Source organism: Eumetopias jubatus, unplaced genomic scaffold (genome assembly GCF_037043125.1).
Source record: "Eumetopias jubatus isolate StellerSeaLion01/CBP00866 unplaced genomic scaffold, mEumJub1_p1.0 scaffold_3, whole genome shotgun sequence".
NCBI classification, from domain to species: Eukaryota; Metazoa; Chordata; class Mammalia; order Carnivora; family Otariidae; genus Eumetopias; species Eumetopias jubatus.
In genome coordinates this window covers 192,441,492-192,468,266 of record NW_028274809.1, presented here as the reverse complement: position 1 = coordinate 192,468,266, position 26,775 = coordinate 192,441,492, and the positions used below count along the sequence as shown (strand labels likewise).

General features: G+C 48.6%; 1 protein-coding gene across 5 annotated transcripts in view; it reads right to left on the bottom strand.

Moving 5' to 3' along the window:
• ARHGEF7 (Rho guanine nucleotide exchange factor 7) overlaps positions 1-26,775 on the bottom strand; it is a 102,670-nt gene that overhangs the window by 45,594 nt on the left and 30,301 nt on the right. For 4 of the 5 annotated variants that reach the window (XM_028087301.2, XM_028087302.2, XM_028087303.2 and 1 more), the window contains 3 exons: positions 25,039-25,169; positions 15,718-15,919; positions 4,842-4,930 (listed from right to left, as the gene is read on the bottom strand). In XM_028087301.2, coding sequence (XP_027943102.1) covers positions 4,842-4,930; positions 15,718-15,916 — 288 coding nt within the window. In that variant the 5' untranslated portion in view covers positions 15,917-15,919; positions 25,039-25,169. Of the gene's footprint in view, positions 1-4,841; positions 4,931-15,717; positions 15,920-25,038; positions 25,170-26,775 lie in introns of those variants that run through there. The other variant, XM_088021899.1, reaches the window with a different exon arrangement.

Genomic DNA, 26,775 nt, shown 5'->3' with positions numbered 1-26,775 from the left:
CTCAGATAGAGCGGCAATCCCAGGACTAGAGAGCACTTCCCCTCCCGCCAACACCTCATCTCATCTCATTTCATGGCAGGCTTATTTATAGCACTTCCTTTTACCTGACACAGCATGTCCAGCCATCAAGAAAAATTTACAAGGTACACCAAAAGGCAAGACACAATCTGAGGAGACCAAGCACCAGAGCTCGACAGACATGGCAGGAATGCTGGAATGATCCCACCAGAAACTGAAAACAACTATGATTAATGTGCTAAAGGATTTGGCAGATAAAGCAGGCCACATGCAAGGGAAGCTGGCAAGGAGATGGAAATCTTAGGAACTGCAAACTGATAGAGAAGCACTAACAGAAAAGAACTCCTGTGACGGTCTCATGAGCAGACGGGACACGCTGAAGAAAGAACCACACGCTCCAACACCTAAAGGAATCCTTGAGGACCAAAAAGACACAAGAAAACACAGGAGAATATCCAAAGACTGTGGGACGGCACCAGGTGTAACATACACATAATGGGAATCCCGGGAGGAGAAGGAACAGGAGACTGAAAAATGATGACTGAGAATTTCCCCTAATTAATGTCAGACACCAAAGCCACAGATCCCAGGAAGCCTAGAGCACACCCAGCAGGATAAATGCCAAAAAAGCTATATCCATGCATATTATCCTCAAACTACAAAGTTAAAGGGAAAAAGTAACACATCTGGTCAAAGACCAAAATGTACAAAGAACCCTTACAACTCAGTAAGAGAACCCAACTTTAAAAATGGACAGAAGAACTGAACAGATACCTTACAAAAGAAAGTACACAAATGGCAAATAAGCATGTGAAAAGATGCTCCACATCCTTCGTCAGCAGGGTGAGTGCCAATTACAACAGGGAGACAGCACCGCACACCTAGCACCTCAGCGAAACCCAAACCGCGGGCACCACCAGACGCGGAGAGGCCGTCCCACGAGAACCCTCCTCTGGAAGACAGTGTGGTGGCTCCTTACGGACGAAACGTACTCCTACCACACAACCCAACAATAGCACTCCTTGGCACTTACCCAAAGGAGCTGAAAACACGTCCACACAAAAACCTGCGCACGCAAGTTTACAGCAGCTTTATTCATAGTTTCCAGCACTTGGAAGGAAGCGCGATGTCCCCCAGTAGGTGACGGATAAACTGGCCCATCCAGACAGTGGGTTACTATCCTGCACTAAAATGAGCACCATCAGGCCACCGGAGACGCTGATCACAGGGGGTCGCCATGCACATTTGGAGGCAGGAGGTCCATGGGAAACCTCCATCACCCTCCCCACTTTACTGTGAGCCTAAAACTGTTCTAAAATAGGCAAGTCAAATGATGACTCAAATACAGTGTGTATTTGACTATAAAAATAACGAAATGAGGGCACATGGGAGGCTCAGTCAGTTAAGCATCCAACTCTTGGTTTCAGCTCAGGTCATGATCAAGCCCCGTGTGTCGGGCTCCACACTCAGCAGGCAGTCTGCTTCAGATTCTCCCTCTCCCTCTGCCCCTGCCCTACACATACTTGCACGCTCGCTCAAATAAATAAATCTTTTTTTTAAAAAAATGGAAAATTTGAACAAACTCAAATGGAAATTATGAACTGAAAGGTGTGATAAAGTGAAAAATTCACTAGAGGGGCTCAACATTAGATCTGAAATGCAAAAGAATCTGCCAACAAAAAGGACAATAGAGATTTTTCAGTCTGAAGAACAGAAAGAAACAAAGAAACATTAACAGCACCTCAGAGACCCATGGGCACCATCACAATGAACGTGTGCGCAGTGGGAGTCCCATGAAGAGGAAACATGATGAATGTCCTGTGACGGTCTTAAGTCACCAAGAATCACTTTGAACCCCCCAGTGTTTTGGGCTTGTCTTGACCATCATACAGGAGAAACAGGTTACAGATCCAACCCATTCATGCCTGTCTCCTGTCTTAATTTCAATACGCTTGTACCTCCACCTACAGCTCTCCTCACTGCTCTCCGCTGGGCCTACGCAGAGACCCAGTCTTTCATGAACAGTCTTTCCTCTTGGAGAACCTTCTCCAATCAGTGGGGTTAAAAATACCTATACTTCCTGTGAAATACCTAGTTTCCAGGGTCCTGGTATCGAGCCCTGCATCAGGCTCCCTGCTCTGCGGGAAGCCTGCTTCTCCCTCTGCCACTCCCCTTGCTTGTGTTCCTGCTCTTGCTCTCTGTCAAATAAATAAAATCTTAAAAAAAAAAAGAAAATGAAACCACCCAAGGCAGTGTGAAAATGCCGAATGCATAATCTATTCTACTTTGCTCTGCATGTGGTATTCTGTTCTATATTTTACTTTACGTCATTTATAAATACAAACTTCAAAGAAGAGGAATTTATTCCTGACTTAGTCACTAACCAGTGTGTGACCTCGGACAAGTGCTTTAACCTCTAGAGCTTTTGGTGTTCTCCCCTATAAAATGGGAGTGCTATCCTAAAAGGTGATTCCTATGAGTTCTGAGTTAAGTCCATAACAACAACTGCAATTTTCACACACGCTATTTACTAACACAGCGTTATGTAAACAACAATTCCGACGTGATTCTGAGGTCAAGGTGTTTTCCTGCATTCTGAATTAAAGAGTAGCTGACTCAGAATAGCACGTGTGATATGAAGGCTCTCTACCCTGTACAAGCACAGTTAAAAGAAATCTAAAAAGGCACTGATTATGCTTCAAGCTGAAGAGGACTACAGAAGTTATAATGCAAAGGAAGGGGCACCTGGGGAGGGAGCTCAGTCAGTTAAGCGTCTGACTTGATTTCAGCTCAGTTTATTATCTCAGGGTTGTGAGATCAAGCCTCACGCCGGACTCCGCGCTCAGCGGGGAATCTGCTTGGGATTCTCTCTCTCTCCCTCCCTTCCTCTAAAATAAGCAAATAAATCTTTAAGTGTGTCTGTGTGCGCGTATAAAATGCAAAGGAAAACAACCTGCCAGGACTTCTAGAAAAGCACGGTTGCCTACTTTGACAAAAATCCCTAATGGGAGCAAGATTACTAGAGAGACAGGAGAGATGCAGCTGGTACCGGTTTACAGGGCGCTAACCTGCTTCCTCTAACCTCTAAGAGAAGCAAGCTCCTTCAGAACATCGGTACACAGACAAGCTGACACTCCCCACATGAAGCCTTCCCCTGGAAAGAAACCAACATCCCACATAAGAACACAAGAGGAAAGGCAGCTCCACAAGTTCTCGCACTGTGAAACCCTGAAGAACAACAAGACGACTCTTACTGTGGCACGGAGCCACGCACATAGCACAATATACACTAAGAACCAACGACCTCGGTAGAGCCATGTTCCAGGAACAAACCTCCGACAAAGAACCAAACAGGACGTGGAGGGCAGAGCACAACCAGGAAAGGTGCGTGGCCCCAGTACAGGCTGTGCTGGGGAGCCTGGCACTCTCTCAGTGCAGAACTGGCGTGGAAGCCCGCGCTTGGAGGAAGCAGAGGAGACTGGGAAAAGAACAGGAAGTGGGAGAAGCGGAGGCTGAGACTCAAGCGAAGGACTGCGTAGGAAGAGGGGCCTGGCGTCGGGGAACATGAAGAAAACCAATCTGAGACGGCTAGGGCATCGCACGGAGGCCACGGGACAAGAAGGGAGGAAGGGAAAGCAGGCAGGGGCAGCGTGGACATGGCAGGGAAGGTAGGGAGAGGAAGCAATGAACCGCATTCACACAGGAGAACAGGGGCTGGCCTCATTTCTGGCACTGCTACAACCCACTGCCCCCACCTGGGCCCACTGCAGGGCACGTAACCGAACCGACGCAAGGAGGACAACAAACCCCCCCCCCCCGAGCTCACCCCACTCTGTAAGATGTGGGGCTGATGGTGAGTGAATGCACAGTGCGCTGAGAATGCAGACGCACGGCAGAGGCCGCGGCAGCAGGTCAGCATGGCGGAGTGTCACGCGGCCTCACCCTCTCGCCCACCAGCAGCACAGAGTTAGGAAAACCCTGAGCCCTGCTCACAGCAGCACCAGCCCGGAGCCGCTCCACGGCAAAGACGCACAGCCTCACACACTCAGATGGACAACCGCGATCAGGAAACTTTCTCTGGAAGACTCAGAGCGGGGAAGAAACCCAAAATGCAGATTTTCCACGGAATAAGACCAAGCCACATTTACAAGGTTCACTTTGCTGGTTTATCTCACTGATACATGCCAGCAATTTAAAAGGTTATCCAAATGAAGAGTATCATTTCCTATTCCTGCAGTATATGCAATGGTTTAGACTAGACTTCACAGGTTATTTTTTAAGTTCACAAATTGCTCCTAAGTTTCAAAATGCAGTTTTAGATCCTAAAACACTCATCTTTACTATGTACGTGTAGACACTCTCCTGTGATTCCATGCTTTCTGATATATATGTACATCAATCCCAGGAAAGACTCTGTTAAGATCAAGTAAACCAGAAACAGTAATTGATCTAAAGTACTTACAATCTACTCTGAGTACAAGTAAAATGCACCTGATGCCTGTAATGGTTTTACATCACATCATGCGCCTCTTTACAGTCTCATCTTTGAAGACCTGAAATGGTCTGAGGGAACACCACATTATGTGACAAAAATGGCACAATGCTGCATAAATACTGGAAAGAAATTATAAGACTGTAAAACAGATGAGAAAAAAATACACCAGAACATTAATGGTTGTTATAACTGTGCAGCCAGTAATGGGATGATTTTTATATCCTTCTCCATGTTCTATGTAGTTTACCTATCTTCTCCATTGCAGAGTTTTAGAGACCTCCAAAAACAAACCCAAGTTACTCCTAAAACAGGTTGTGCAGTTACTCACCACGTTGTAGTAGCTTTTGTTAACGGCAGCAGTGTCAAATCCTTTGGGAGGGCTCTTCAGTGCTCCTGACTTGGGTGACACAGGCTTCTCTGAAATGAAAACGTTAACACAGTTTTACTGACCAGCACTTGAGACCCCCGAACACGCCAGCCCCACACGGCCCAGAGCTGCTGGTCCAGGGGCCTCCACGGAAACCACCAACCAAAAAGGGAAGCTGAACAGAGACCCACGTCTCTGCCCCTTACACTCAGCTCCCTGAGGTCAGGGAGCCAGCGTGCCCCCGGCCCATACCCCCTGTGCAGGCTCAGTATCTGACAGACTGTGCTCCATTACCGACCGCAGAGCTACACCCACACAACTCAGGAGCATAGGAAAGATAAAATACTAGCGGAACAGAACCAGATGCCGGCAACCCCCGGTCAGGACTACACCTCAGGAATCCAGAGCACTGAGAACGCACTAATCTCTCTAAACAAGTAGGATCTGGCTCCAAGTGACAAGCAAAGAAGAAGGAAAGCCACGCCAAGCAGGGACAGAAAACCTCTGCACCTGAGACGAAGGGAGCCAACTGTGATGGCTGCAAAGAGGCGAGTGTTTGTACGGGGTCTAGCTTCAATTCAGTGCAACCGGTATGAAAGCAGCGTCTGCTAACTGAGAACACGGCTCTCGGGGGGATGTGCACGTCACCCACCGGTCCTCCTCCAAGGCTCCCGGGGCTGGTGGGGAGCAAGGGCAAGGAGAAATTCTGCGGAGCGCGTCCTAAGGGATGTAGTTCGCAGCATCCCCACCCACCTTCCCTGTATAAATCAACATTTTGTCCCTCTGCTGTCCTGTGCTGTGTGCTCAGCATCCTTCCACCTGCCTGTCCACAAACACTTCCACAAACATTCCCAAAGCTTCAGGCCCCTAATTCCAACTGCCTGCCCAGTACTGCCATTATCTTCCTAGCAACAGAAACTCCAAATGCCTAAAATACACCCACTGTGGGCCCTCCCCTCCCTGTGCAACTGTCCACCTAAACCTGCCTTCAATGCCTCACTGTAAAGCTCTTCCAAATGGCTGAAAATGAAGAACAAAACGGGTGTTATTCCAGTTGAAAGAATTCTGCTCTCTGCCCACAGGATGGAAAAGAGAACTCCGTGAGGAAAAGAGTTACTTCTGAACACCTAAGAAATACCAGTCTGGGAAGGAAAGTGTGGTAGCTAGAACAATCTCACATGTGTAGCTAGGTGTGCAACTACGGAAGAAAATACTGACATGCTTTCACCCCACCAATGCCTTTTCATCTTTAAAACCCATAATTTAGGGGACAAATACATATAAAAGGGGAGAGCACTGGAGCCTCAATGGCAGCCGTCGAGACCACAAATACCAACGTGCATGCTACTACCTTGATTCTGCTTTAAATTTTAAAAGCAAATAATTTGCCAAATGCCTCATTTAAGACACACCTCCCAACACCATAGATAATAGTATTCAATTAACTTACTAGGACAATTACAAGGGAAAAGCTTTTTTATTTATTTTATTTTATTATGTTAATCACCATACATTACAGCATTAGTTCTTGATGTAGTGTTCCATGATTCATTGTTTGTATATAACACCCAGTGCTCCATGCAGAACGTGCCCTCCTTAATGCCCATCACCGGGCTAACCCATCCCCCCACCCCGCTCCCCTCTAGAACCCTCAGGGAAAAAGCTTTTTTAAAAGAAGTTTCAGGCCACCAACACTGTATCCAAACAAAGGGTAGGCAGAAGAAAGCCAGACAACATAGTCAGAGTCCGAACCCTGGGTGGGTCTTTCCTCCCTTCACAAAAAGGAGTCCACAGCTTTGCTGGCTGCTGCGTGGAACTTACTGGGATGGGAGGGCTTGCAAACATCTCCCCAAAACTTGTGTACCGTTCTCAACAGAGGGCCCTAAGGTAAGAAGGGCCAGTCCTGAGCGGCCTCACAGAGGAGCCAGCTGTGCAGGCTTGCAGTGCCGCCAACTGAAGGCGCCCCCGCGTAAGGAAGCCTGTCTGCCACGGACACCCGACACATGGCTTGCAAGAGGCTTCTGCCCCCGATCGACCAGCTCACACCGCGAGCCTGAGGCAGAAGGCTTGGCAGGATCCCCGCTAACAGCCACACGAGAGCCCGCCCCGCACTCATCCCAGTGACTGGACTCAGGACAGTCATGCCCGGAGGTGACACTACCCCAATGGAACAGCGACAGGGGCCTAGGTTCCCAGGTTTACCGTAGGAACTCCTGTGCAGCCTTAGGGAACCTTCTAGCACTTTCTCCCCTACTCCCCCACCCTCAAAAAAAACAAGAACAAAACCTACATACAGTTATGGCCAGTCGTAACAAAAAACGTGCACAGGAAACATTAGAAAATACTCCGCCTTCCCAGTACCCTTAAAAAAAAAAAAACAACCCATTTTTTGGCCCAACTGATAGCTAAGAATGGACACAATCCACTGTGACTGAGAGGCAGGGAAACTATGAGAATGTAATTTCATGCTGCCCTTCCAGGGGCCAGAGGATGCAGATCTTCCCTTTCTTGCAATGAACTAAAACCGCCAAAAACAAGAAAATTTAAACATAAATGTGCTAAATGAGTAAAGGGGGTGGGGAATCCCTAGTGGCATTGACAATGAGGGTCCCTGGGGGCTGAGGCTGGGGCCAGACAGACTCAAACAGGAGGATCTCTTGGTGACCCTTAGGGCTGACAGAAGCCTAAAGCTCCTGCCCACCAATCCAGAGAAACAGCAAGGACGTGGGCTGGCTACTCAGTGATGGGAGACGCAGCCTGTGAGAAATCAAAACCCGGAGCCTAACCCTGCTGTATGGTATGTGGTCCAAATCCACAACAAGCCCCAAAGGCCCACCAGGATTTGCCTGGGGCAAGAAAAACTCCGGGAGCCCCTCAGGAAGCAAATGTTCCTCCGCTCTGTAGGAATACTTCTGCAAGCCAGGGTACACAGGCACCCCCTCCCAAATGAACCCCCAAAGACAGATCTGTAACAAGAAAGTATGAGCTCATGAAGAACTGAGCCAAGAGTGTAAACAGATAGGACATGCAAGGGAAATTAGTACTCAAGACCTGGACATGGGGCAACCTAGGCAACTACAGAGTAAGTATGTTTAAAACGCCTGGAAAAAAAGAACCATAATGAAGAATAAAGGCAACACGGAAATGAAAACACACCTGGAAAATAATGAAACAATTCCTGGAAGTGAACACTGTGGTCACTAAAATGGAACTCAATGGACAGCTACCATCACTGGTGAGGGGAGACTGGTGAACACAAACATCTGAGGAGTGGACTCCAAACGAATGAAGCCCAGAAAAACAAAACATACGAAAAACAGATTAAAAGCTACAGAGGGCATTATGCTGAGCAAAATAAGTCAATCAGAGAAAGACATGTATCATATGACCTCACTGATATGAGGAATTCTTAATCTCAGGAAACAAACCGAGGGTTGCTGGAGTGGTGGGGGGTGGGAGGGATGGGGTGGCTGGGTGATAGACACTGGGGAGGGTATGTGCTATGGTGAGCGCTGTGAATTGTGTAAGACTGTTGAATCACAGACCTGTACCTCTGAAACAAATAATGCAAAATATGTTAAGGAAAAAAAAAAAGATAGCAGGAGGGGAAGAAGGAAGGGGGTAAATCAGAGGGGGGACGAACCATGAGAGACGATGGACTCTGAGAAACACACTGAGGTTCTAGAGGGGAGGGGGTGGGGGGATGGGTTAGCCTGGTGATGGGTATTAAAGAGGGCACGTTCTGCGTGGAGCACTGGGTGTTGTGCACAAACAATGAATCATGGAACACTGCATCAAAAACTAATGATGTAATGTATGGTGATTAACATAACAAAAAAATTTTTTAAAGAGCTACAGAGGGCAAAATAAGCTATCTAATAGGATTTTTTATTGTTATGTTAATCACCATACATTACATCATTAGTTCTTGATGTAGTGTTCCATGATTCATTGTTTGTGCATAACACCCAGTGCTCCACGCAGAACGTGCCCTCTTTAATACCCATCACCAGGCTAACCCATCCCCCCACCCTATCTAATAGGATTTTCAGGAGAAAGCAAAAGCAACGAGCAGGAGAAGATGCTTTCCAGAATCAGAACCATGCCTGGATGGAGGGCATGGCGCCTCTAAGCAGCACGGAAGGTAGGGACACTTGGGGAGGCCCATACAGGAGACCCCCGCCCCTTACCGGTGAGACCTAGGTTCCAAGACCCCGGGAAATGCCCGAAACTAAGAATACCGAACCCTACCCATGCCACAATTTTTCCCCTATGTACAGACCTATGATAAAGTTTAACTGGTAAGGCCCAGGAAGAGATTAACGAAATCCCTAACAATAGTCACCTGTCCTGTGCTCACCCAGTGAGGTGAGGACGTAAAGGGATAAAACGCCCCCTGAGAAGTAAGCTGAGTGACAGCGTGTCAGGCTACCACTCACCTCCCAGCACACACCCCTGCTTCCGGACCTCGGCTGACCAGAGGGAACAGACCACGAAACGCGGACCCGCAAACGAGGGGGCGCTCCAAACACAGCAGCGCCCGCCCCGGCTGTGGGCAAAGGTGGCCAGACACAGGCACGGCACATGACTCAGCTATCACAGGCTTCCTTCTGTGACTGTTCTGGGGTAAGAACACTTACGGAAGGGACGATTAGGAATAACCGGTCTGAAAGCTCCACCTCCACGGCTGCCCCTTCGTCCGTGATGGAAGTGACCAACAGAGCGGGCAGGCAGCCCTGAGAACAGCTAATTCCCACTCCTCTTCCTCTCTTCTGCACGACAGCGGTCACCTCAGCTACGAGTCCCCACGCCGGCTCACGTCACTCACTCTGTGCAGGTTCATTCTACCGCCAGCAGCCTCCTCGCTGCCACGGCGCCCTCGACCTGGACGGCATCTTGTGCCGAGTCCTCCCAGCTCTCTCAGCGAGAACGCGCTAGGAGTAAACGCTCAGGACCCTCCACGCTAGGATTACACTGCCCCTGCTTTTCTGCAACTGAATTAGAGAAACTTACACAGGAGAGAGAGAGTAACATCTACGCTCTTCTGTAGCTTCAACAGTTAACCCTTAGATCCCTCCTCTTCTTTTCTGGAAGCATTATACAGGATCCCAGATACTAGCAATTTACCATCAGTACTTTACAGTATCCATCAGACTCAGACTTTAAAACCCAACCACTAGGCCATTATCACAGCGGACAAAACCAGGAGGCCCTACCCTCTCACATGCAGTTGTAGTCGGAGTTCCCTAGACTCAAACTCATCACCACAATGACTTGCTGTAGCTGGCTTACTGCGCCCAGGGAACCCGGTAAGATCTACACGGCGCGTGCCCCGTTCCGCCTCTAAGTCTTTTATTTAATGCCAGCAGAGTGCCCGGGGGACATTCACCTTCTCGACTGTCTACTCCACCTCACCTTCCATTCAGGGAGTCTCGGGTAAGCTTCATGATTTCTGGAAAGACATTTCGGTTTTGTCACGGTTACTCTCCCAGTTCCCCTAAGAGTTCACTCAAGTATCTGCTGAACGGATGCGGCCTGTGGTTTTGGAACCCAGTGTACTCCTAACAGTCCTGCTGATGGAACGTGGAAAACGTGGCCAACCAAAGGCAGAAAGGTCGAGGCAGACGCTCGTGTTACAGAGCGAGTCACAGCCGAGCACCCACCAAGTTTACCGGCAAGCATTACCAATGAAGGGAAAGCAACAGGAGAAGAAAACGTAAAGCCCAAGCTTACGAGGAAGAGGGAAGGGAAGACTACGCACCTAGGGAGAGCATCTCGGGAACACACATCCACCAGAGAAGTCCCAGCATGTGGGCGGGAGCTGGAGGGCAGCTGTGGGCTGGGTGTGGAGGCAGGCGGAGCAGGACCTCCGCTTGCATCCCCGGGGGCTTCTGTCCTCCTTGCTTGGTCTTTACAGGCTCGTACTACTGACAGTGTTTTATGAGCAAACACAAAACTTTAAAAGAACATCCCTAATACTGGAGGACTATCAACTCTGACCCCCAAACTACTCTATTATGCCAGCTACCCTAGGGGACATGTCCCTGGAACAGCACGTTCAATCACAGTCACTGGAACACGGCCACACCCATGCCCAGAACATCCCCTACAGCACCTGCACACACAGCTGTTTGGGGGAGCGCACACTGCGTTAATCTAGAGGAACACTCACTCCCACACTCCAGGAAAATTCCATACCCTCGTATCTCAGACCCCACCATACGTCATGCCAGGTTCCCCACTTGTGCCTCAGAGGTACAACTCTTACGTGGGATGACTCTTCCCGCCTGTTACCGCATCTACATCTGGAAGAAAGAGCAGGCAGGCCTACCCTCCAGGACCACCTGATCCTGGGCACCTTCAGAAACCTAACATCGCACACGCACACTCTTACTTCCAGAAATACAAAAACAAGCTTGTTACCTCTGTCCCTTTCCCTGCAGATCATATTCATACCACTGTTCTTCTATAACTAAATTAATCGCTGCACCCAAAACCCAGTTTGCATTTTAGGTCACTTTTCCCTGTCAAAAGTAAGCATGACCCCCCCAGCCCCAGGGGCACATGACCTGCAGCGAGGCCCACTACTACCAACCGACTCAACAGTAGCAGCAAGCAATGTCCCTCTCCCCCAGGACTACCCGCTTTGTTGCTTCTCTCCTTGGGTCTCCAATTTAAGAAATTCCTTAGAGAATGCACATTAAACACATACCTTGTATGTACAAAAAGCAGAACTCCATGGCTTTTACATATCAAAACAACGTGCATGGAAAATGAACGCTAAATAATGGGGGTACCTGCCATAAGGGGGTACATACTCAGGGAGAAAAGCACACTCGCAGCAAGCTTTGGAAATACCCTCCGGCATACTCTTGGGGGACACCAGTCTTCAAAGAGAGCTATGGGTTAGCCTGGTGATGGGCATTAAGGAGGGCACGTTCTGCATGGAGCACTGGGTGTTATACGCAAACAATGAATCATGGACACTACATCAAAAACTAATGATGTAATGCATGGTGATTAACATAACAAAATAAAATTTAAAAAAGAAAGCAAGCAAGCACACACAGGTCAAAGGCACACACCTACATGGGTGAAGCCCCACAGGAAGGCTGCAGTCTGCAGCTACGAGGGCAAATGCTCAGGGTCACTTACACTTCCAAGAAGTGGGACAGATCGAGTGGACGTTCTTGAGCACTTACCTGGAGACAGGCAGCCCAGAAGAGGTCACTGAGGTGTAGACCTCGGGTGTGTTCATTCAAGAAAGAGATTCGTAAATCAGAATTGTAACAAGGAGAAACTCACAACTTAGAGGACGTCCGTATTTTTGTCTTACGAGGAAATGATCCTACATGATTACCAGTTAGATCTGGCACATTCTGTTTACAGAAAATGAAGAATTACACTGAATTACAATGCTTATCTGAAACACACCCTTCCAAAAGGAATCCTCATCCAAAATCAGAAAGTCACAGAAATAACTGAGGAATTACAATACTAGCATGTCATTGTGACCCTCAAATTCTCCACCGCTGTAAAGTGACAGAGTAAAAATAGTATTTCCCGTTTGTCTCAAATGCCCACAACTAAACTCAGAGATAAGTTTCCTTAAAATATACTCAGATCATCTGTGAACACAGCATGGGAAGTTATTTCCAAAAGGTTATTCCTTCAGTCCAACTGTCAGCTAAAGAATACTTAGCATGAGAGATCACCAACTGGAGCAAACGTGTTCTTTATACTTGAAAAAATAAACAGAAAAACAGGAAATTTTCCAAAGTTACTTGTCTCCATTCAGTACAAAAACCAGGGATTCCATGTGACCCAATGCGGTTACATACGTGTTTAAAGGGTCTCTCTCATGCGCGTGCACATGGAAACACAGGGTAAGATGTAAAAATTGGTGCAACAGGATGCAGTTACCCCTGACATAAGTAAACACAGACACGTAATGGCTTTCTTTTTTAAAGATTTTATTTTTAAATAATCTCTATACCCAACATGGGGCTCAAATGCACGACCCCAAGATCAAGAGTCACACGTTCCACTGACCAAGGCAGCCAGGTGCCCCTCACTTTTACGTCAACTCTACCCCCCATGCAATGGCTAGCTGTCCGAGCTCCATCTGTCCCCAGCAGCTGTCTGTCCCCACACTCTGCGGTGCAAGGCATTAGAGCGGCACTGCCAGACTTCACCAGGGTGACAGCACACTGTGAATCCACCTACTGCCAACAGCAACACTGCACACGCCCCAGTCCTTTAGGAAACAACTCCCAAAGTCACCTGAAGAGGACTTTGAGACCCACGGACTATCTTTTCCATGTAATTGTCAACAGGTAACTCTCAAAACTCCGTGGGGAGAAATACCTGAGAAGTAAAAATTCACCTGCACTCTTCCTGTGGCAACTCAAAGTCAGCCCAAGATTCCCATTAAAACGAGTCATTCCCGGGGCGCCTGGGGGGAGTCTGCCTTCGGCTCAGCGGGGAGTCTGCTTCTCCCCGTCCCACTGCCACCCACCCCCCTTCGTGCTCTCTCTCAAATAAATAAAATCTTTAAAAATAAACAGAAGAGGGACGCCTGGGTGGCTCAGTCGGTTAAGCGTCTGCCTTCGGCTCAGGTCATGATCCCAGGGTCCTGGGATCGAATCCCACATCAGGCTCCTTGCTGAGCAAGGAGCCTGCTTCTCCCTCTGCCTGCCTCTGTCTCTCTTTGATAATAAAATCTTTAAAAATAAATAAATAAATAAATAAATAAATAAATAAACAAATAAAATAAACAGAAAATAAATGAGTCATTCATAGCAGAATTCAAGGCCTGGATTCAAAAGAGATAGGCCCAGTCAGGTTCCACTCTGATGGCGGGCCCCAGCACCAGCTCTGTGACCCCTTGCCCTCACTGGTCAAGGCAAAGACCACCTCACCCTCCCCTGTCCCTTCCCCAGCTCTAGCATCCTGGAGCCCAGTTCCTGGCCCAGGGCAGCACTCTCGGGCCCAGGATGACCAGCAGACTACAGGACTGGCCAGGAGCTGGGCTCAGAGACTAGACTCAGCCCTTCCCGGGGCCTGACCGGGGACAATGGGCGAGTCCGCCCCAGCAGCTGTATCTGTAAGATTAAGGCGACACTTCCATCCCTATCAGCCTGATACCAGCGCTGCGTGCTCGGCCGACTCCACACCCGCATGCATTAGGAGGAGGATTTGTGCCCTAGGTCCTGAATATCCGTGTCTTCCGGGGTCGTGATGAGGACTAAATGAGGCCACCATAACAGCACTTCATACAGTAACCAGAACAGAAGCAACCAAGAAACTTATTTACTGTGACCTTTACTGGAATGAATATACCGTATCTGTTATCAACTAGAGAAAAATAGCAACAGTGAGGTACCATTTCACACCCAAAAACTACTATCAAAAAAAAAAAAAAAAGTGTCGTCAAGGACGTGGAGAAACTGGAACCGTCGTGTACTGCTGGGGAGAGCAGCATGGCAGCTTCTCAGGAATCTCAGTCACCCCAGGAACCAGCAACTGCACTCCTAGGCACACAGCCAAGAGAACGGAGAGGACTCAAGCAACCTCACCCAGGTTCACAACAACACTACTCACAACAGCAAAAGGTGGAAACCCAAATGTCCAGCAACAAATGAATGGATAAGCAAAATGTGGTTTTGAAACAGAAAAAATGTTGGTCTGCCCCCCTGGTTCGGGACGCAGGAAATTAACAGGGTTCTGGGAGTTCTGAGGTCACTGAATTGCTCTGACACCACCCACCTGGTGTCAGAAGGGTTGGGAGGGTGGCACTTAGCGCCGAGTCCACAGAAGCACAAGGGTTTTTATACGGTGGACTCCTGAACAACACAGGCTGTAACTGCAGGGGTCCATTTTCAATACACTGTAGTACTGCAAATGCACGATTTCTCCTGCTTTTTTTAGCAATGCCTCCTTCAACTTTATTTTAAGGATAGGGTGTATGACGACAAACAAAATACACTTTATTTCACCAGTAAGGCTTCTGGTCAATGGTAGGCTACTAGCCGTTAAGTTCTGCGGTGTCAGAGTCACAGAGACTTGGGGCTGCACGGGGGGGTCGGCACCCAAGCCCACCTTGTTCAAGGGGCATCTGTATGCAGGAAATCTGTGAAGTCAGGAACAACACAGCCACACTCATAAACCCAGCAGTCTTTGTACACCGCGTAACGCTGACTCATGACATGAGCCACGAAGCGATGCGCGCTCAGGACAGCCACTGCCCCCCCCCGCCGGCACTGCCCCAAGCAGGACAGCACGTGCAGGGGACAGGACTGTCAAACCCACACCCTTCTGACAGAAAGCACAGCCCCAGCCTCAGAACTTCTCTTCCTCAAGAATCGCACAACACAAATGACGTAAGTGCCGACTACAACTATTCCCTTTCAAAATAATATAAGCCTCTGAATAACTTTTTAGAAGTCAGTGATGTTAATTACAGAAAACATAAGGAAAGTGCTGCATTTTAAAATACTATACAAACATAAATAAAAAGAAAAGCAAATTATACATCATTGCCAAAAGCACCCAGCAGTGATAAAAATTAACAGCCGGTGTGACAGGGCAGACCCCAAGTCCTTCTTCTCACCGGGGACCATGACCGAACGCAATGCCCCTCGTAAGGAGGGACCCTTCGCGCCGGCGCCCCAAGGCGGAGGAAAGCAAGGACCACGTCTTGGAAGAAGCAAGGGGCAAGAGCAGCACTCCTCTGCCCGGTCCACCCGGAGAGGAGCTCCCCGCGTGCAGCGCGCGCCCTTCTGTCTGCGCTTCGTGCCCGGACAGCCAGCCGCCCGCCCGGCAGGGCCCCACTCACCGCTGGGCTTGACCTCCCGCACGTAGTTGCTGGGAAACCAGCCGGTCCTGCCGTTGTGCGTGCCCTCCCACCAGCCGCCTTCCTCCACCCGCGTGACGTGGATCACATCTCCCTTCGTAAAGGAGAGCTCGTCTTCATTGGTCTGCTGGAAGTTGAACTTGGCTCTCACGACCAGCTGGTTGTTGCTGTTGTCAGTCATGTCCTAAAAAGGGAAGAAGGGGGAGAAAAGTTTCACGGAGTCTACTTCACACAAAACCAGATGATGTTTGACCGGTATGAGTAGAGCGTAACTGCCCCATTCCAACAGAACCCCCGTTCAAGTACAGAAACAGGTCTGGGACCTCCTACAGCGTACCCTGACCACCGGCACCTGGTTCCAGCCCCGGAGGAAACCCTCTTCATGGTCTGAAAGGCCTTATTTTGGCCAAGGTTAGGCCTACGTTAACATTACACACTTTCATACATACATTTACATCAAATTATATGGAGCATCTTGACAATTTATCAAAAGTTAACACAGTGTGGTCATTTCTAGCATAATTACGTTAGTCTTAACTAACCATGCAACTGAACCGTATGGCCATGCCATTAACTCATTCTCCATTACTGGATTTAAGGTTATTGCTACCGTTTTTCTACTGCAAAAAAAGTTTGCATTAAAACTATCTGCACATCTCTGAACACACCTGTAAATAAGCCTACACATTAAGTTCAGGTCAGAAAACATGTACGACACATTCTAAATTTTAGTACCAATTTCTAAACTGCCCTCCAGAGGTTCTACTTACAGCCAGCAACACTCCCCCCAGCAGTATTGAAGAGCTGGCTCTCTGCACACTCACCAGCACTGAATACTGCCCAGCATTTTTATTTGTGCCCAACTGCTGGCAAGAAATGCTATCTCCTTTTCATTTGCCTTTTCTCCTCAGGGATTCAGCATATGTGCCTATCTCTGAAAGGCTGGAAGAGGGAGGCAGACTGGCTAGAGTTTCTTTTTATTCCCATCCACCCCAGACTGGGTGCTGGAGAGGCTTGCCACTAGAAACTACCAGCAGGAGTAAACTAAACACATCCCCCCAAGGAAGCCTGATCTCCTGGTGAAAGGAGCCAAAGAGGGCCAGCGGGCAGGCCCACTCACCCACTGGCAGGGGTGCGCCCTCTCAGCCTGCACCTGGGAGTCCACGGGGACAGGAAAGGTCGTCCCACACCTCACGGAGCACCAGCACTCCCCCTGCACTGGAGACATCAGCAAAGATCAGGCAGGGAGTCCCCACCTCCACCCCCACCAGGGGGCAGCCAATGGCCCCATGTGCCTACACCGGTGTCCCCTGTCCTCCAGCCAGCCTCAGGGGAGGGCCCAGGCCCAGCATGTCCCCCTCTCCCATCCAGCAAGGTCATCAGGGACCAGAGGGAACCCCAGCAGTACCAGGGGGGTGAGGCTGACCACACACCCCCACAAGGACTCTGGGAACTAAGCTACCACTGGAAGCACAACCTACCAACACAGGCCAGGACCATTATGTCGAGCCCAGTCAGGGTCACGGCCTGCAAACACACCAGACATAAAAGTAGGATGCAGCATCTCCTTGAATTCCTCCCAAGTGTCAAGAATACAAGGCAAAGCACCGCTCAGAGAACCAGGACAACCCCGGCCTGAACCAGTGAAGGCGCCGATGGCCGCACTGATATGCAGCAGATGCTGGGATCACAAAGGGCTTTCGTCAAAAGGCCCCAAAAGCCATTACAAGTTCTCTCAAAATAGAGGAATGAAACAGAGAATCTCAAAAAAGAAAAAAGAACTTACAAAATTTACTCAAAACCGTGGTGAAAACGTGGGGAGCCCCAGGGACGTGTGGAAAATGACAAGACCTGAGACTGGTGTCATCGGGGTCATGGAGGAGAAAGAGCCGTGCTGGAAGGTGGTTTGAGAAACATAGCTAAACATGTCCCCAACCTGGCAGAAGACACAAACCTACAGAGTACCGAAGCTGCATGAACCCCAAGCAGAAGCAGCCCAAAGAAGCCCCAACGAAGTCACGTTGTCACTAAACTATGGAAAACTGAAGCAAAGCTTAGAATTAGTATGAAAAAGGCATGTGGTGCTATGCAAGCTCTCAAACACTTCATGGCCCATGCACTCTCTCCTCAAGTTACTGAAAGATGTGCCCCTCCAAAACAGGGGAATCAGCCAGGGAAAACCAGAAGACTCTACGTCTTGTCTACGGAGGAGGGAGGGACGGGCTTGGGTCAGAGGGAGGGGAGGGTGACGTAGGAGGACAGCTCAGACGGAAGCTGGCAGGAGCCTGGCCACAACCAGGAGACTCTCAAGTGGCCACAAGACTGCAGGGGAGTTCCCAGGGAAAAAGTGAAAAATCCTAAGCAGGTCTGAAAGTACAGGAGATTCTTAGAAACAGGCAGAATACCAGGGCTGCAGTCTGCAAGGGTGCAGAGAAAGCTCAAACAGGCAGCAGTTATTAACTCTAGATAACAAAACATGGTCAGGAAAGGACGAACCATCACAGCACATGCCCCGGCCACGCTGTGGGTCTGGGACATGGTGACGTTATGCGGACCGGACCCAACAGAAGCCACGGGGGAAACCCAGGCAAGAGGAAGGTACGGGCCCAGGGTGCAGCATGAGACCCCCACACCCCCACTCCACGGCAGGTTTAAGAAATTAAGCTTCACACAGGCATTTCTTGAGACAACGGGGAAGATGGGAAGTAGCGGGCTGCCCAGTTCCTCCTGCACCAAGTCCTGAAGGACCCGATTCCAAACTAGGTGCATGTGTCACCAAACAAAAAAAGAGAAAGCCCAGTGGGACAGGGCTTCAGGAGGGGCAGACAGCTCCTCAAATATTTAATACTTACCTGTGTCCTTTACATTAATATAAATTACAAAAATTTACTCGTTTAGATACATCCATTAAATGTTTTATCTAGTAAATTAAACACGTCACACCTACTGCATATTTAATGCTTAGAATGCTCAGTAAGGAAATCTCTTGAGCATTTGGCAACACTGAAAGACAAAGCTCTGGCCAACCATTCATCTCACACGTGATGCTTGCTGGCATACTTGAACAGTGAGGGGCAGCTGAAGCCCCCCACTAGAAAGGGCACGTCTGTCCCCGCTCTGCGGAGGGAAGCCACGTCGGGCTGCCACGCTGGGTCAGCTCATCTCTGCAAACCACGGTCATCCTGCATAGGTCGTCCACCAACACCTTCCTTTCTGTGACCCACCCTGGGCAAATTGGCTTGGTATAAAACCTGCACAGAGCCAATCCTGGTGATGAACTTCCACAACGGAACACAACACGTAAGCAAGCACACACAGAGCGGGCCCCACGGAGCTCAAACTGCCCCCCCCCCCGGGAATCACCCTACAGCCAGCCCATCCACCTCAGCTCAGCAACCAGGTGCCACAGCGACCAGAACAGGACAAATAAGGTCAACCACACTCTCTCCCCCAAGCTGCAAATTCTCTGCACTCAGGCACACATTAGGCAAACACCACAGACACTTCTTCCACTTCAGAAACTCCACAACAGAAGGACGGGGGCCAGCCCAGATCGGTCTGCATTTCTGATTCCACAGATGTCCACTGGTTCAGCACCTACTAGAGACGTAAATGTAAGACACTGTTCTGAGGAATGCTGCTAAGAGAGCAAGATGCAGCAAGGGGGTGCACCAGACAGGATGCCACAATGACTCCACACGGCGGCCGCTGGCCTCCTGTCCCGACGCAGACGAGGAGTGCTCAAGTCACTGCTGCTGGGGTCAGGAAACCGCAAGGACGTATTTAACCACCATCTCATTCTGGATTTCTCTCCTTCCCCTTTTTCTAAGTGCTCCTGCAACTAAAGCTCATGAGGTATCTGGGTTAAAGCTGACACACCACGACAGCCCACAATATAAAGGGCTGAGCCCAAGCAGCCGCTCACAGAGCGAGTATATGCTGGGGAATTCCATTTATGTCATATACAAAACAAGTAAAGCTCATCTTTACGGTCAGAAATCAGGACAGCAGATGCCTGTGGGAAAGGCAAACATAACAAAGGTGACACTGGTCAGGTTCTGCTTCTCCATCTTACATGGGATTGTGTGACTTGTAAAAATTCATCCAGCTGTTTTCTAGATGTAGGTTTCAGGTCAGTGTGGGGAGGAAATTGTGAAGTACACGTACAGTACCTCCTCTGGGAGCAGGAACCTGTCCCCACCACATCTGTTCTTAAAAGCCACCTCCTGATGCCTACAATGGCCTGCCTGTCAATACCATGCACATCCAGATCTTCACCAAGCAATTTTTTTATCCCATGTTCTGAAGTTATCCTAATAATCCAAAACCAGGATATCCCAGAGCACTGCCTTCACGTGAACTCCATCCTCTGTTCCCTGGAAGTACCCATAATTTCACTGAAAGAAGAAAAGCCTGTCAAGGGAAGACCCAATTTCTACTCTAATGGCTAGTATTTCCCAGTCTCGAGACCTCGTGTAAACAGGACTTCTCTAAGTTTGTCTCCTCAGAACGTATTCCATCAAAAAGAAGATGCCAGCAACCAGACGATGCCCCCTTTGTATTCCAAATGCTGTCAGTACATACCATCAGCCATTAAGACACTTGTTACTTTCAGATGTGTAAAAAGGTTTTAAAGAGCTCTCAGAATTGATGACATATAATACATTGAACCAGCCCAGTATTTCCATGCTTGCTGGACAGAGGAACTGGGAAGATTTAAACCATGAGGAACACACAGATACAGAGTCTTGCACGCCTTGTACACCGTTCTGGGAGCTCAGTGACCAGGGCTGGCCCCAGTCCCAGGAGGTAGTAAGGACAGGGACAGGAAATACTTTGTGGGCTCACATCAGGACGCCCCCCAGTGAAGGGCGACAGGAAGCAAGCACATCCTCTCCTCAGGTGACTACTCTCCCCAGACGTGGGGGGGAGGGAGGGACTTTGGGAGCCCACGGTCATACTTACCAGGAGTTAAGGGATGAAAACTCAGGGTAGAGAGGGACAGGAGGAATCCCCAAAGCAGTCAGGACCGGTTTATTCCCCAATAAAAAAGGATGAAGTCAGCCTCAGGCAGGAGGAAAAACAAGACCCAAGACACAGCCTGAGGCCCCCACTCCCTAGTGCAGTTACGGAGCCCTCCCTCTGGGGGAGGGGCCCAGTGTGCAGCAGAGGGGCACGGAGAGAGCTCAGCACAGGCTGTTGGTGGGGAGCGGGGAGAACTCACCCCAAGAAAAGAGTAATGAGGAAGCAACAGGGAAGTGCCAAGGTAAGGAAGTTAAAATTTCCAGGTGAGTGCAAACAAAACATCAGAACTGCTCAAACATGTCAGCACCACAAGCAGGAAAGCTGTCCAGGAGCAGATGGATGCAGAGACCCAGAAGCAGGATCCTGCAGACAGCAAGCTCCAAGGTGGTCAGGAGAGACCTGCCCAACCAGAGGTGCGAGCACGGAGTCAGTACGTGTGCCCAAGGGCTTTGAAAGAGCACCCTGAAAACACCAATCCTTGCCTTGGGAACGGCAGTGCCGTATACAATCAAGAGATCACAAAATTATGTTCAGGAAGCCACAGGTTGATTTTAGATTATGGAAAATTTCCAACAAAACAGAAAGTTACGGGTAGAGCTGGAGACCCGCCTGTCCCCGACTTACTGCTCTCCTCCCTCTTGCGCACTCTGCCCACCCCCAACCCCTCTGGCAATCATCGGCTTGTTCCCTACGGGTTTTGTTTTTGCCTTTGATGTCCTTTATCAGATTAACACATGCAAGTGGACTAAGGTGGAACTTGTCCTTCTCTGACTTATTTCACTCAGCATTAGACCCTCTAGGTCCATCCACGTTACTGCAAATGGCAAGATTTCGTTCTTTATGGCTGAGTAATATTTCATTGTGAATATATACCACCTTTACTCATCTGTCTGGACACCTGGGTTGCTTCTCTATCTTGGCTATTGCAAATAATGCTGCAATAAATACAGAGGTGCATGTATCTTTTTAAATTAGTGTTTGTTTCCTTTGGGCAAATGCTCAGTAGTGGAGTTACTGATCATACGGTATTTCTGTTTGCAACCTGAAGAACCATGATATTGTTTCCCACAGCGGCTGCGCCAACTGACGTTCCCAAAACAGTGCCGAGGGCTCCCCTTCCTCCACATCCTCGTCAACACCTCTTAATGATCTCCCCGATACCAGCTATTCCGATTGAGATAAGGGGTTCTCTCACACTGTGCTTCTGAGATTAAGTCTGTGGTGGTTAGTGATGTGGAGCATCTTTTCATGGGTCTTTGGACCACATGCAGGTCTTTGGGAAAATGTCTATTCAGGTCCTCTGCCCATTTTTAATCGGATTTTTTGATGTTCACTTGTGTAAGTTCTTAATATATTTTTAGACACTAACCCCTTATCAGATAGGTCACTTCCAAATAACTTCTTCCATTCAGCAAGTTGTCTTTTTCATTTGTTGATGGCTCCTTTGCTGTGATAAAGCTTTTTATTTTGGTGCACTCCTAAGTTTTTTGTTTCCCTTGCCTGAGGAGACATACCAAAAAATAGACTTCTATGGCCGTTGTCAAAGAAATTACTGCTTTTGTTTTCTTCTAGGAGTTTTATGATTTCAGGTCTCACATTTAGATCTTTAATCCATTTTGAGTTTATTTTTGTGCGTGGTGTAAGAAAGTGGTCTAGTTTTCCCCAACACCCTTGTCCGAAGAGACCCCGTCTTTCCCCATTATATATGCTTGCCTCCTCTGCCACAGATTCATATAATATTTATTTCTATTAGACACACAGCTGTAGGCTCATTTCTGGGCTCTCAGTTCTGTTCCACTGGTCTGTGTCTACTCTTCTGCCCGCACTGTACTGGCGGCCACAGCTCTGCAGTGTGCCCTGGAAATGGGGTTCAGGATCCCTCCAGCGTTGCCCTTCCCCAAGGCTGCCCCGGCTACCTCAGGCCTTCCGTGGCTCCACACAAACTGTAGTACTACTTGTTCTAGTTCTGGGGCCAGTACTACTGTGGTTCTGGCAGGCGCTGCATCGAATCGGCAGACTAATCTGGGGACCACGGGCACGTTAACAGCATGGACTCCTCTAACCCAGGAGCATCTTTCCATTTGTTGGTGTCGTCTTCGAGCTCCTTCACTGTTTTGTAGTGTTCACAGTACAGGTCTTTCACCTCCTTGATTATGTTTATTCCTTTTTTATTCTTTTTGGCACAATTACAAATGAAATTAAGAAAACAATTTCTCTTTGTCGTGCCCACCACCCAGCTTTGAATATTTTGCCATCCTTGTAATTTTTAATCCAAGAAAGTTACCTCAAAGTACTATGAACACCTGCATAAAAATCTAAAGGCAGAAGTCATCCTCATGCAGCGTGGTAAGAGAAGCCTTGCCCCTGCTCCTTGCTCACCAGCAGCTAATGGGGTCTCTTCCAATCATAAACAGGAGGGATGGCAGAGGGCCTTTTATTTCTGGTGTAACTTAAAACTTCTCCAGCTCATTAAAAATTAATCCTATGCTTATTGTGATCCCAGTAACATTCACTATTCAACATTAAACTGCATTTTACTTGAAAATTATATATTTGCAATCTAGTCTTCATGTACTCAAAAACAAGTAGTTAAAAATGGACACGGGTAGTGGTGCCTGGGAGCGTTGGACTCTTGGTTTAGGCTCAGGTCATGATCTCAGGGTCATGGGACTGAGCCCTGCCCAGCACCCAGCACGGAGCCTACCTGGGATTCTCTCTCTGCCCCTCCCCCCACCTCACATGCATTCATGCTCTAAAATATTAAAGTTAGCACAGGTAAATGGGTGAGGCAACAGGTATTTCTTTACCCAGATGTGCTGACTTTGTTTTCTTACATTTTCCCTCAGAAATTTTATAAAAGCTAAACTTAAAACGTTTTTCAAGGGGCGCCTGGGTGGCTCAGTCGTTGAGCGTCTGCCTTCGGCTCAGGTCATGATCCCAGGGTCCTGGGATCGAGCCCCGCATCGGGCTCCCTGCTCGGCGGGAGGCCTGCTTCTCCCTCTCCCACTCCCCCTGCTTGTGTTCCCTCTCTCGCTGTGTCTCTCTCTGTCAAATAAATAAATAAAATGTTTTTCAAGTAGTTTGTGTATTTTTCCCCAATTTGGAATCAAAATACTCCCAATAGTGCTCTGCAAAATTCACCTAGTGTTAAACCCTGTGCCTCACAGGGTCACTGGGAGGGTTAACTGAGCAGTGCAGGGACAGTGCCTGGAACAGCAGCACACAGCACAGCATACACAAGAGCAGAAACGGTAATGGCGCCGCTCTAAGGAGAAACCAGTAACCATGAGTTAGCTTGTGTTCAAAAAGTTCAGGAACATGTAAAAATTACATTGCCTTCCATAGCTTCTTTTTCAATCCTCCTTCATGAATTAAAGTCAAATTCCCTCCACAAAATACAACTCTAACCTATTTCTTTCTTTAGGGTCACCATTAGCTTACTTAACTATCTTCCTTTCTGTGTCGAAGCAGACAACGTAGCTGTGGTCCCTAAACACTCAGGAGTTGGGTTCGCTTTAGACTCGTGTGCAAGACCATTTGTCTCTAACACAGGTTTATTAAAGTGGTACATGGAATTGAAGTCACACGACTAAGGGCAATCACCCAGTAACTCCAAAGAGGGCTCCGCATGTTTGTACAAGGACCGCGGGATGGCCTCTCAGCACACGGTCCCCATTCAGCACTGTACTTCATCTCTGTCCAGTTTCGTGGTTTCGCCCTATGTTCTTTGCTCACAGCCTGTATCCTAACAACTCAGACATGGATTTTTCTTCACTTCCCAGGATAACCATTCGCTTCAGTTCCCTTTCCACATCCCCACCAGCCATTAGAAGGAAGTCCCTCCTTCACCAATCACATCCTGACTCAGGAAAGCACTCTAAGTCATGCTTAGAAAGACCACCTTTTGATTCTTTAGCTGTTAGCCATTTCTTCCTTACGCAACTAAATTTCTTATTCCCATACTTCTGTACATTTGCACAAAGCAAATAAAGTACAAGAGATCTGGGAAACACTTTAAAGCACCCATCTCTCTAGATTAACACATCTAAGGAGTCTTAAAATATAGCCCCCAAAATATACAAGTTTCTCAAAAGCAGTCAAGCACAACATGTGGATAATGTGATAAGCAAACGCCATACTCAAGTAAAGGAACCGTGGGAACAAAGCCAAAGCACCCCCCAGCTGGGCAGCACTCAGTTCAGGGGCACACGCACCTTCCTGGATATACCTGCACACACTCATCTCCCCAACATACTCCAATCATTAATTCAAACTTACCAAACTTCGATACTGGCCCTGGAACAATTTTGAAGTCCGACTGTGTGAAGGCTGAGCTCCCAGGGAGTCAAAAGACTTTATCCGATGAGATGAGGGCCGGGCACACACGGAGTCACTTCCCAGGCCGATGTCTGAAAAGGTCGTGCAGAGAGAAGAGCGAGCTGAGACGCTGGCAAGCGCACACCCTTGCAGCCCACCGGACTCTCAATGGGGGCAGCCCCCAGGGGACACACGGAAGGTGCAACGAAGTGGGCCACGCGTGCAGCAGAGTTGACTGCCCACCGCAGAAACGGCGTGCACGCTCTCCAGAAATTAACTGGACAGAAGTATTCATCAGTTCCTTAGTATAATTTTCAAATTTCTTAAAGGTTTTGTAACTTTTTAATATTTTCCCCTTCACATGGAAAACACAAGCCTCTCAAATTCAGAGCATCCCCCCAGTACTGATTCCCAGCACACTGTCCCTGCCCAACCACTTCTCCAGGACTGAGCTTCATGCAATAAGCAGCAGGAATTATTTGCAACAAAAGGAAAAGACTCTTACTTAAAGAGAAAAATCCCCTTAGAGCTTTTAGCTAGAGACCCTTCTGAGGATTACTTCCTCAGGAACGAAAGCAGCCACACTTTACTTCACAAAGTTGCTGGAAGGACTGAAGTAAACAGGTATGAAAGTGCTCAGCTTACTCCCTCAGTCTCTTCATGAGTAGAGAGACACTCCACTTGGGCCAACCAAGTAAATGTTAGCAACCCATTTCTTAGAAGGGAGGTGACTAAAACAACCAATGAAGCCATGAAGAAACTTTCCAGGGAAATCACTATACCAAGATCCACAAACCTAGCAACTTCCTAAAACTACTACACGTATGGGGAGCCTTCTTTAAAAACATCCTTGGGGCCGTGGGTGGCTCAGTCAGCTAAGCAGCTGACTCTTGATTTCAGCTCCGCACTGAGCGTGGAGCCTGCTTGGGGTTCTCTCTCTTCCTCTGCCCCTCCCCACTCCCCACCCCCCCCACACACACACACGCTCTCTAAAAATAAATAAAATATAAATAAAGAAATAATAAAATAAAAATATCCTTAAACCGGTCATCTCCAGTTCCTATTTTTCTGTCAGACCTGCTGGGGTTGGCTTACACCGTGTCTTACAAACCTAGTTAGTTGTCAACTGCACGTCTGAAGTTCTCAGAGGAAAGCCCAGATCCGCAGCTGTTCTTGAAGCACACAGGCTCTGGCACCACTGGGGCTACATTCCCTGAGAGCCAAGCAGGCCTGCGCACATGGGCAGGGGCTCACTTGCCTGGGCCTCTGTCTGTCCTTCCTGATGCCCACCGGGCTCTACAGACACCAGTGTCTGGAAACCCAGTCCTTGAACAGCCATGCAAGCCTGGTCGTTAAGTCCCTAGCAGAGCAGCTCGAACAGGCCGCTGCCACCCTCAGGTCCTGCTTCAGGCTGTAGTAATCGCCAGTGCTTTCTACTGCAGCAAGGCACAGGCCTCAGGAATCTTAAGTACAAAACCAGCTCCTTGGGGGCATTTCCTGGGGATTCCGCCCACAGTGGCGACGCACCGTACCCCCTGTTCTCGCCTAATTCTACCTTTCAAGGGACCGTTTAGTGTAATGGAAGGGTCTCAAGACATCCCTTATTTCCCACGGTCTTCTGTCCAGTTAAAAGGCAAGTGTTCATCGATATACCCAAAAAACACAAGGGTCTTTAAGTGACAGAAGTAAAGGGAAAAC